We start from the raw sequence: 12,698 nt of genomic DNA on the forward strand, positions 1-12,698 counted from the left end.
ACAATGCACTTTCATTTGTATTTTTTTCAGTTTTTGTATTTTTTTTCAATGCACATTATTTGTATTTTTTTTTTCTTTACTTTTCTTTGAAAAACTTATTTTGTGGAAAAGTTTTTTTAATTAATTTCTGTTCGTTTTATATTGACATAGTCTTTTCAGAGAAAAAGAAAATAATACTTTAAATCTTTTCGTTTTTTTAAAGATTTATAATTTGGCCTGCTATTTGTATGCTGGAGAAAAAATTTCAGCAATTTTTAACAATATACACCCTCTTAAAAATCTGGACACAAATAGAAGTGTTTAATTTAGTTTCATACCTCGTCTAGTTGACCTGAAATGGAAAACTTGATACAATTCGCAAAAAAAAACTGTTTACTTTCTTTGACAGCTTGGATACCCTTACGCTATTTTGATTTGGTTAAATTTTAAGAGCAGAAGCAGCCCCAAAAGTTTGAACATAAAACCCTCAGTCGTTCTTGGGATACTGCTGAGATGTCTTATTTTGAATTAGCATTAACACAGTGCATTTTGATTTAATCTTATGGCAACATTTAGTTTTTCAACATAAAGTCAAATGGGATGGTGGGCGTGGGAGGGTGATTAGTTTTCCTACAGTCACTTTCGACTATTAAAAAGGGCATCAGCCCTTTCTATTTTCAATCGAATGAGCCCTTTTCGAAGTTCCTACGACAACTCCTTCAATGCAAAGTGCCCTGGTCTAAACAACAACAACAACAAAAAAATAATACATTATACCCACATCTATCTTTACTATAAAAATATCAAGTCTTCCAATCACTTTGGACTATTAAAAAGGGCACTAGGCCTTCCGATTTCCAATCAAATGAGCCTTTTTTGAGTTTCTACGACAACACTTCCTATAAACACCTTATATGCCCCCAGGGCATAAATTACAACTCTTACACTAAGGGCTGTGTGGGTGGTTGTCATCCTTTAAGACCTAATTTCCAGAACTTTCAACTACGTTAAACAAAATAGCTATCTCAAAATTTTGATTGGATGTGTCTGGGAAAATGGTGGGCGTGGGAGGGCGTTAGTCTTTCTCCAATCACTTTCAACTGTTAAAAAAGGCACTAGCCTTTTCAATTTCTAATCAAATGAGCCCTTTTGAAGTTTCTACGACAACGCTTTCAATAAAAATTTATATTCCCCAGGAAATATCGAACACCTTGTGACCTGAGGTCGGTAGGGGCGGGTACAAAACACAAATACCTGGTTCCAATACCTTTATACAGCGTTGATCAAAATGGCACTCGGAAAATATCGATTGGATGTGTTTGGGGGCCGGGTGGGCGTGAGAGAGGGGCTAGTTACCGTCCAATCACTGTCGACTATTAAAAAGGGCACTAGCCCTCTCAATTTCCAATTGAATGCGCCTCTTTTGAAGTTACTACGACAACTCTATCATTAAAACCTTATATACCCCAAGGGCATAAGTTACAACCTTCGCCCTGGGGACACTGTTTTTTTTTTTTCATCCTTAAGTACATAATTTCCAGAACTTTCAACTACGTTGAACAAAATGGCTATCACTAAACTTTGATTGAATGTGTTTGGGGAAATGGGGGGGGCGTAAGAGTTAATTACTCTCCACTCACTTTCGACTATTAAAAAGGGCCATTTCAATTTCCAATCAAATGAGTCCCTTTTGAATTTTCTACAACAACTTTCTATATAAACCTTATATGCCCCCAGGGCATAACTTACAGCCTATGCACTGAGAGCTCTGAGGGGGTTATTATCCTAAAAGACCTAATTTCCAGAACTTTCGAGAACGTTGAACATAATGGATATCTAAAAAATTTGTCATGGAATATTCTTGAGAAAATCGTGGCCGTAAAAAGATTGAGAGTTACCCTTCAATCACTTTCATCTATTAAAAGGGCACCGGAACTTTCCATTATCATCTAAGTAAGCCTATTTTGTTGTTTTTACAACACCCATTTCAATAAAAGACTCACTTTATCCCAGGGCATAACTTAAAACCCTCAGTTAGTCGCCCTCAAATCACTTTCGACTATTAAAAAGTGCACTAGCCCTTTGAATTTCCAATCGAATGAGCCCTTTTTCAAGTTTCTACGACAAATATTTCAATAAAAACCTTATATGCCCCCTGGGCATAACTTATAACCCTTGCCCTGAAGACTGTGGGGGGAGTGTCCTGCTCAAAGGTATAATTTCCTGAACTTTAAACTGCGTGGAACAAAATGACTGTCTAAAAATTTTGATTGGATATGTTTGGGGAAATCGTGGTCATGGAAGGGGTGTTAGTTGCCTTCCAATCACTTTCAACTATTAAAAAGGGCACTAGTCATTTCAATTTCCAATCGAATGAGCCCTTTTTGAAGTTTGTACGACGACACTTTAAGAAAAAACTCTATATATTACTAGGGTATAACTTGTGACCTTTGCCCTGAGGGCTGCCGGGGCATATCTTCCTCAAGAATATAATTTCTATCTGAAAATCCACAAAACTGAACAAAATGGCTATCTAAAATTTTGATTGGATGTGTTCGAGGAAAACGTGGGCGAGGGAGGGGGGATAGTTGCCCTCAAATCACTTTCGAATATTAAAAATGACGCCATACCTTTGAATTTCAAATCGAATGAGCACTTTCTCAAGTTTCTACGACAAAGATCTCAATAAAAACTTATATACCCCCAGGGCATTACTTATAACCTTTCCCCTGAAGACTGTGAGGGGAGTGTCCTGCTCAAAGGTATAATTTCCTGAACTTTAACTGCGTGGAACAAAATGTCTATTTCAAAATGTTGATTGGATGTGTTTGGGGAAATGGTGGGCGTGGAAGGGGTGTCAGTTCCCTTCCAATTACTATTGACTATTAAAATGAGCACAAGCCATTTCAATTTCTAATCAAATGAGCCCTTTTTGAAGTTTCTACAACAACGCTGTCAATAAAAACTTTATATGGCCCCAGGGCATAACTTACAATTACTTCCTTGACGACTCCGAGGGGGCTGTTATCCTCACGAGCATAATATCTCAAGCATTAAAGTCTGTTGAACAAAATAGCTATCTCAAAATTTTGATTGAGGTGGTGTGGGGAAAATGTTAGCATTAACGAAAAGTATATTATCGGCCAATCGCAGCCAGTTGTTAAAAAGGGCACTAATCACTTCAATCCCCAATCGAATGAACTTTTTTTTAAATATCTATGAAAACGCTTTTATAAAAACCTCATATGCCCCCAGGGCATAACTCAAAACCCTTGCCCTGAGGGCTGTGGAGGAGTGTCCTCCTCAAAAATATATTTTCTGTCTGGAAATCAACTAAGCTGAACAAACAGCCTATTTCCCAATGTTGATTGGATGTGTTTGGGGGAATGATGGGCATGGGGGGGGGGGCTAGTTGCCCTTCAATCATTTTCGACTATTAAAAAGGGTACTAGCCCTTTGAATTTCCAATCGAATAAGCCTTTCTTGAAGTTTCTACAACAACGCCTTCTATAAAAACCTTATATGCCCCCAGGGCATAACTTAAAACCCTTGCTCCCTGGGTTGTAGGGGAATTTCCTCCTCAAAAACATATTTTCTATCTGGAAATCAACTACGCTGAACAAAATGGCTATCTCAAAATTTTGATGAATGTGTTTGGGAGAATGATGGGCGCGGGGGGGGGGGGGGGCTAGTTGCCCTCCAATCACTTTGGACTATTAAAAAGGGCACTAGCCCTTTGAAATTCCAATCGAATGAGCATTTTTGAAGTCTCTACGACAACGCCTTCTTTGAAAACCTTACATGCCCCAGGGTATAACTTAAAACCCTTCCTCCGAGGGCTGTGGGGTGTGTCCTCCTCATAAAGATATTTTCTTTCTGGAAATCCACTACGGTGAACAAAATGGCTATCTTGATTGGATGTGTTTGGGGGAATGATGGGCATGGGGGGGGGGGGGGGGGCTATTTGCCCACCAATCAAGTTCGAAAATTAAAAAGGGCACTAGTCCCTTTGAATTTCCAATCGAATGAGCCTTTTTTGAAGTTTCTACGACAACACCTTCTATAAAAACCTTATATGCCCCCAGGGCATAACTTAAAACCCTTGCCCCGATGGTTGTGGGGGATGTCCTCCTCAAAAAGATATTTTCTATCTGAAAATCAACTATGCTGAACAAAATGGCTATCTAAAAAATTTAATTGGATGTGTTTGGGGGAATGATGAGCGTGAGGGGGGGGGGGGGGGCTAGTTGCCCTTCAATCACTTTTAACTATTAAAAAGGGCACTAGCCACTCCAATTTGCAATTGAATGAGCCCTTTTCGAACTTTCTACAACAACTCCTTCGATACGAAGTGCCCGGGTATGGAGAACCAAAAAAAAACACATTGTGCCCACATCATTCTTTACTTAGGCAGTACTAGCGCGCTGCCTATGATTGGTACTGCATGAGTGATTTATTTTGTTTTTGTAGAAATTTGATGCAGCCCTACGAAGTTGCTTCTTTAAGTTTTTCCTTAATTTGTTTGCCTCTAGAATTTTTCCTTCTTTTAGGCATTTAATTTTTTTCCAGAATTATTTTTTTAAGGTTATGATTGAAGAACGGGTTGTCTGTGGAACACTTTTTGGTCTTTTTTACCGTGAATGATCCAATGTAGTGTTTAGTTAGGAGTCCATGGAGCCGTAAGACCGTTTAGTTAGGAGTCCATGGAGCCGTTTGTCATTAACATCATCTGCATTTATAATTTCGCTCCAAGTTTCGCTTGTTATCCAATTTCCAAATTCCAATAAGCCTTTATCTGTTACTGATCTGGAGCAAATTTTCAGTAACCTTATAATTGTGTTTGGCCTCAAAATCTGGGATAATTTTAATTGAATAATGGTAGCTAAGACCAAGTGCAGGAAGCAGAGTTGGTTTTTTATAGTATTGTTTTATATCAGTGTTAATAACATCTAGTTGGATGCCTCCCTTCGTCGTTGCGAAATCTACCATTTGTTTGAGATTAAAGTTACGGCAAGTTGAGTCTAATGATAAATCATTTTTATCTCCTAATAAAAAGATTCCGGCGTAAGGATATTTTAGTTGAATTCGATCAATGCTGCCATTTAGTTTTTCTATGAAATTCTGTTTTGATTGGGAACGAAATTGAAAAGTCCAACCATAATAATATTTAATGAACAGGGCAAAACCTTCGGTCTAATACATATCCAAAGAATTTCTTCAAACTCGTTCAAATCTCGTGTAGGAATTGGTCTTGGGCATAAATATTCTCTAATGAACGGCAGAATACCGCCCCCTTTTTTCCCCAGAGGATGGTCATGGGGCCTTGATTTGATAAATTTATGGTAGCCATTTAAATTTTGTAAAGATGGATTTTGGTTATGTACCTCCGTGATGAAATAACGTCAAGATCCAATAGTCCGGCAGTTATGCTTACTTCCATAAGCTTGTCAAAATTCAAGCTTTTGGCACTGCTTAGATAAATTTTTGGAAAATTGTATCGTGAAGCGTCACAATATTTTTCATATGACTTAAGATTTATTATTTTGAAGGTTGGTTGTTGTGGGTAGTGGAGTCTGGGTTGTTGTTTTCTGTAAGGGTTAGACAGTTTTTTTTGTGTGTGGGGGGGGGGGAAGTGGAACAGTAAGATAATTTGTATTTGCTTCCAAATAAGTCACACCTGGGTAATTCTTGTGTGATGAGGGTCGGGAGGTATATAGGGGAGTGGTGTGTTCTTGGGGATAAATTGTGGGGGGGGGGTGACTAGGGGGGGCAAAGAGAGGGAAGGGATCTTTTTGAAAGGGTGGGTTTGATTTGTAGACATAGGCTGTACATGGGAGGAGGTTCGGTCTAAAGAGTGGACTTTCTTTTCGAGGGATGAAACATGGGTTAGTGATTGAAGTTGTAAGTCCTTGAAGGGAGGAATTATAGTTTGGCATGGAGAATTCGGCTTTGTTAGAGAAAAAACTGGTGTTTTTTTTCGGTATTTTTGGGGAAAACTTGGGGCTAAAAAACGGGGACTCTGATGCGAGGGAGATTTATGGATGTGTAAGAATGAATACTTAAGGCTAAAACATACTCCACTGTTAAATTTTTGGCAGGGTCTAAGGTGGGGAAGATTACTGTCCAGGTTATGACAGGAACCTGAATTTAAAAAATATATACACGAATGGACAAACATACAAGAAAAGCCTCTATTACACTTATTATTCAGATGAAATTTAAAAGCAACATTCCTTACTTCGGAATTGTCGCTAACGTTGTCAAAATTACTGGAATATTTGTAAACACAGCTGTTAACACTAATCATCTTCTCCATCGGTTTAATGTTCGCCTTTAATTCACTTGCATTATAAATTGGGTCAATGGCTGCATTTCCAGTTACGAGACCGGAAATATATAATCCTTTAAATACACAGGTTTGTCTTTTGGTCTCCAGGGACACACTCTTATCAAAACTTGTCTCATTGAAATTTTGCTCGTTGCACCTCCTAGATTCTTTAATAATGAATTCATGAATATCTTAGATTTCTGTTTGTATCCCTAATTTTTTTGTCAGATTTATTTCTTGCAAAATTTGTCTCTAGATCAACGTATATTGAAGTATCCTGGGATTTATTAGTTTCACGAGTTTAGATACTATCTGAAGCACCAAATTTAGACATTTCAATAATAATAGTCTCTATTTCTTTCTTTAAGGCTATTAGACTCTGCAATTTTGTTCTGGACATTGGGAGGGAGGGAAGGCAGCAGGGTGGGTTGGATTCACAGTCTGTCTGTGTTGTGGCACTTGGTTTACTGAATAACGCTTCAGTGTTTGTAAGGTCTGACTGGCAAAAAGCATCTTTAGTATGAACTGGAGGGGGGGTTGTCTGACGCGTTTTTGGGGCTTCAATTTCAGCTTTACAAGCATGATGGAGATTTGCAGCATGTTTACCATCTACGCTTTCGAATTCTACCAATTAGGAAGGGAGTTTTGCAGTATGTCTATCATCTGTACTTTAAAATTCTACCAATCAGGAAGTTACGTCACATTTGGGAATTATATCACAAAACTCCCTTCCTGATTTGCAGCATATTTACCGTCTAGGCTTCCAAATTCTACAGATCAGGAAGGTAGATTTGCAGCAAGTTTATCGTCTATGCTTTCGAATTCTACCAATTAGGAAGGGAGTTTTGCAGTATATGTATCATCTGTCCTTAGGAGTAGCGTTCACATGTATGTTTGGCTGAACTTCCATTCCTAAGCAAGTGTATGGCAAGAGATATATGTTTAGGCATAGAAGTCTTGCTGGACTTGCATGTCAACGCTGATTTGCTAATGCTTTAAAGTATGAAGGGCACCAAAATAAAAACATTTGTTTCCTCTGGAACCATCTTAAGTCTATTCATACCAGAAAACCACGATTTTCTAACACTTTTCTTTGGGTTGTTTCAAAAGTGTGAAGTTTATAAGGCGGTATCACATTTTTGTCAGTGTTGTCAGGTTGAACCATTAAAATAAATAAGCAAAACTAATAAGTTGAAATCAATACGTTTTTCGTCCATAAAAACTTTAACATTAAGAATCCGTGATTCCCATAGGCAACTACACTTTCAAAGGAAAGCAGCGCCTTCTGAAGCTGTTTGGCGCAATGTGTTTTTAACTGATTTTTTGCTAATTTTTCACCCACTTTTCTTTTTGTTAAACTTACGCCTTTGACCACAAGCTGCATCACTACATGTGGAAGTTTTTAATAGTAAAAATTAAATTACTGATTTTTAAATTACTGATATTATTAAGATACATTTGGTTGTGTTAGTTTCCACTTAACCATAATCAAACAACAAAATTTTATTTTCACTGTCCTCGGTAGCTAAAAAAAAAAAAAAATGTTTTTTTCTTTATTAGCCTTATCAGTCTCGCTTTATGTAGGTCGACGAATTAGACAAGAACAACAATGCTGTGACAACGCTATGAATGAATTGAGCATCTTCTAATAATTAACAAACAGCTTAAAATTAAAATCAAATACAATTTCAAATCATAACGTATAGCTTGTCCCCCTCTAGGATACCACTAGTGACATAGCTAGGGGGGAGAGCAAGGGGGACGGCTGTTCCCGGGCGCAGCCTCCGAGGGAATGCCAAAATGAGGTTTTTTCGTCAATGCTATGATCTTCTAACGTCTTTTTTGGGGGGGGGGGGATCAACATTATCATCTGGCGCTAAAAACCTCAACTTCGTCCCTGGTGACCATAAACTGGCGTTGTAGTCGTGTGACGATAGTTTGGATCGGGCATAACCTAAAAACAACAGACTATAAAACTATTAGAGGGAATTGCGACATTTCACACAAATTGGCCCATGTGAATGCATTAAGAACATGCTATAGTTAATTAAAGTTCGACCATGTTATTTCTTTTTCTTCATTCGATATTATGGGGATTCAAAACTATTTTCTTTACAGTCAAAAGCCTAATACAAACACACCTTACCAGTGAAGCAGTCATTGTCTTAACCATTACTTTTCTGAATCCTTTAATAGGCTCAATGGTATCCTTTTTTTATAGTCAAAAGCCTAATACAAACACATCTTACCAGTGAAGCAGTCATTGTCTTAACCATTGCTTTTCTGAATCCTTTAATAGGCTCAATGGTATCCTTTTCGATGACAGGAGGGATGCGAACAGGCGTGGGTATAGATTTGATGGGCTCAGGAACAGGTTTTTCAATAATAGGAGTTTGGTCTAAGGGTTTGGGCACTTCTTCCTTGGCTTTTTTCAAACTCTCAACATGTTTCACAATATCTTCTTTTAATATTCTACCATCTCGGCCTGTTCCTGTGACTTCAGCAAGGTTAATCTATATTTCAAATGAAAATATATTTAAAATAAATTACTATTCACTAAAAAATCTAGTAGACTGAAATAAAAATTATAAAAATGTAAAATTGGAATAGTAGCAAATAAAATACGAGGGAATTAAAGAAGAGGACAAAATTGTGTTTCTGAAAAAAAATAATTTAAGGTTTTTTAATTTTGTAGAATATTTGCTTTGACAGAGAGTTTTATCTAAAAGTAAGTAGAAAAATAATTCAGTTATTTAACAACAACAAGGTTTTTCTAGTCAAATATAGTTCATTCTATTTTATTCTATTATTTATTTTATTATCTTATTCTATTATTTTATTTATTCCATTCTATTTTATCTATTTCATTCAAAAATTTCACATTAGCGATAACACTAGTATCTGTAGACGGGAAAAAACTTAAACATTGAGCAAATTTGAAAGAAACACTACAAAATTCGGAAAACACTTGGTAAGGACTCCCTTACAATTGTAAGACCTCCTTCGTAAAGGACTATAAGTCCTTTACAATCCTACGCATGATATCCTTTCTTAATATCTCCTTCAGTTCATTATTATTTTTCATATGCCTATCTGAATCACTGTTCTCCAGTTTGGTACTATGATATGACCATGGAGCAATCTACCAATCAAGGAAAAAATTCAATGAACAGCCCTTTCAATAATTATTAGGTTCTCTAAAGTCCCATATCTTGACTCTCTCCAGTAGTATGGGCTTGAGAACTTCTCTGTTCATCATTATTGTTTAAGTTCGGAATTCGGTACGAATATGCTAGTCAACCGTCGGCATTGAAGCATTGAAACGACGCCTATGACAAGTTAGGCGACAATACAACATTCTACAATTATTTGACAGGATGTGTATGGCACATGGTGATAGAGTTCTAGAAGAATTATTGTTTAGATGAATTACGACAGGCCCTCAAGACAATTTGAAGGAAGTGGCACAAAGTTCATATGCTCAGGTATTTCTTCTTTTTCTTTTGTATTAATTAAAAAAACTTTCCAAAAAATAGGTTTTTCAAAGAAAAGTAAAGGCCATTTTAAACTTAAGCTCAGCAGATACAAATACAATTTAAAATTCAAATTCAAAATGACCAGAAATTACTACTAAAGAATAAATGAAACCCAAAACGAACAAAAATTAAATAAACAATCATAACATTAACAAGTAATAATATAAATGAATAAATAGATCTTAAAGCGAGTAATGCTTAGATTGAATATGAAAATCAAGCTTAAAACGAAAAAAAACATTTTGCTATTAAAGTATAAATGAAACTTAAAACGAACATAAATTAAAAAAAAAACAATCATGACAAACAAACATACAATAGATATTAATGTAAATTAATAAATAAATCTTAAAACGAGTGAAACTTAAATTGAATATGCAAATCAAGCTTGAAACAACCAACAATCACTACAAACAAGGGATTGTGTATGACCTCCTTCTCTCACTGTAAAGGAGGTTTTGTTGCATGATCTTTGAACTATTTTTAACAAAATGGCTACCTCAAATTTGTTATCAGATGTATTTGGGGAAAAAGGGCTTGGGGGGCTAGTTGCCCTCCGGTCACTTTTGACTCTTAAAAAGGGCACTAGAACTCTCGATCTCCAATCGAATGAACCCCCTTTGAAGTTTATACGACGACCCCTTCTACATGAAGTACCTCTGGGAACAAAATAAATGGAGCGTGGGGGAGGCTAGCTGCCCTCAAATCACTTTTGACTCTTAAAAGTGAATTAAAACTTTCAATTTCCAATCAAATGAGCCCTCTATGAATTATATACGAGCATCCCTTCCATAACAACCATATATGCCCCCAAGGCAGAACTTACAACGCCTACCACCAAGCCCTGGAGGGCTGTGTCGACACCGGAGTTTTTTGTTATCTGAGGGCTAGTTGTCCTCAGATGTTCTGTGAATCTCCAGCAGTAGATTAAAATTGCCAAACTTCGATCAAATGAGCCCTCTTTGAAGTTGAGATAAGCATTTTTTTCATAAAAACCTTATACGTCCCCAGTTGAGCGCTTTAAACGCTTATCCCCCAGGTCCGGGGGGGAGTTTTCGTTATCTTTTGTTATCCAAAAAACTAGCTATTTCAAAATTTGTAGCGGATGGTTTTGGGGAAAAAGGCGGGGGGGGGGGGGGGCTAGTTGCCCTTAAAGCTCTTGACTCTTGAAAATTGAACTAGAAATTTCCATTTCCAATCAAATAAGCCCTCTATGAAGTTTATACGAGCATCACTTTCAAAAGAACCATACATGCCCTTAGGGCATAACTTAGAACGCCTTCCCCTGGGTCCTGGAAGGTTGTATTGACACCGGAGTTTTTCTTAACTGACCTTTGAACTATTTTTAACAAAATGTCTATCTCTGAATTTTCATCAGATGGGTATGGAAAAAGAAGGCGTGGGGGGGGGGCTAGCTGCCCTCGGAGCTCTTTTGACTATTGAAAAGTGAACTCGAACTTTGAATTTCCTATCAAATGAGCCCTCTCCGAATTTTATACGAGTATACCTTTCATAAGAACCATATATGCCCCAGGACATACCTTCCAACACCTGCCCCCGGGCCCTGGGGGGTTCTGACAACACATGAGTTTTTGTTATCCGACTTTTGAGCAATTTTTAACTTAATGGTTATCTCAAAATTTTTATTGGATGCATTTAGGGAAAAAGGAGCGTGGGGGGCTAGTTGCCCTCCAATCTCTTTTGACTCTAAAAAACAGAACTAGAACTTTCAATTTCCAATCAAATGAGCCCTCTCTGAAGTTTTTACGAGCATCCCTTCAATAAGAACCAAATATTCCCCCAGGGCAAAACTTACAATACCTGCCCTCGGGCCCTGAGGGGCTTTGTCTACCCCGGAGTTTTCGTTATATGGTCTTTGAACCATTTTTAACAAAGTAGCGATCTTAATTCTTTATTGGATGCATTTGGTAAAAAGGATTTGTGGGGGGGGGGGAGCGGGTTACCCTCCAATATCTTTTGACGCTTAAAAAATGAACTAGAGCTTTCAATTTCCAATAAAATGAGCCCTCTCTTAATCTTTTACGAGCATTTCTTCCATAAGTACCATACATGCCCCCAGGGAATAACCTATAACCCTTGCCCCTGAAGACTGTGGGGGGGAGTGTCCTACTCAAACATATAATTTCCAGAACTTTCATCTACGTTGAACAAAATGGCTACATCAAAATTTTGATTGGACGTGTTTGGGGAAATGGTGGGCGTGGAAGGGGTATTAGTTGCCTTCCAATCACTCGACTATTAAAAAGGGAACTAGCCATTAAAATTTCCAATAGAATGAGCCCTTTCTGAAGTTTCTACGACAACGCTTTCTATAGAAACCTTATATGCCCCCAGGACATAAATTACAACGCTTGCCCTGAGGGCTGTGGGGAGGGGGGTTTGTTATCCTCAAAGACCTAATTTGCTGAATTTTCAACTACGTTGAACAAACTGGCTATCTCAAAATTTTGATTGGATGTTTTGGGGGAAAAGGTGGGCGTAAGAGGGGGGTTAGTTTCCCTTCAATCACTTTCGACTATTAAAAAGGGCACTAGAACTCTCGATTTCCAATCGAATGAGCCCGCTTTGAAGTTTCTACGACGACCCCTTCCATATCCATAAAGCTGTCTATAAAAACCTTATATGCCCCAAGGGCATAACTTACAACCCTTGTCCTGAGGGCTATGGGGGAGTGTCCTCCTCAAAAACATAATTTCTATCTGGAAATCAACTACGCTGAACAAAATGGCTATCTAAAAATCTTGATTCGATATGTTTGGGAACTGGTGGGCGTGGAAGGGGTGTTAGTTGCCTTCCTATCACTTTTGACCCTTAAAAAGGGCACTAGAACTCTC

At 37.7% G+C, this 12,698-nt stretch overlaps 1 protein-coding gene across 1 annotated transcript in view; it reads right to left on the bottom strand.

Annotated features, from left to right (window-relative positions):
* The window catches only part of Dbct (Dihydrolipoamide branched chain transacylase E2), a 53,906-nt gene that overhangs the window by 20,516 nt on the left and 20,692 nt on the right, over window positions 1–12,698 (bottom strand). Inside the window, exon 5 of the mRNA XM_089102638.1 lies at window positions 8,557–8,820. Coding sequence (XP_088958764.1) covers window positions 8,557–8,820 — 264 coding nt within the window. The remainder of the gene's footprint in view (window positions 1–8,556; window positions 8,821–12,698) is intronic.

The sequence above is a fragment of the Artemia sp. Qi Xiang Cuo genome, chromosome 16, assembly GCF_049724085.1.
Source record: "Artemia sp. Qi Xiang Cuo chromosome 16, ASM4972408v1, whole genome shotgun sequence".
Classification (NCBI taxonomy): domain Eukaryota; kingdom Metazoa; phylum Arthropoda; class Branchiopoda; order Anostraca; family Artemiidae; genus Artemia; species Artemia sp. Qi Xiang Cuo.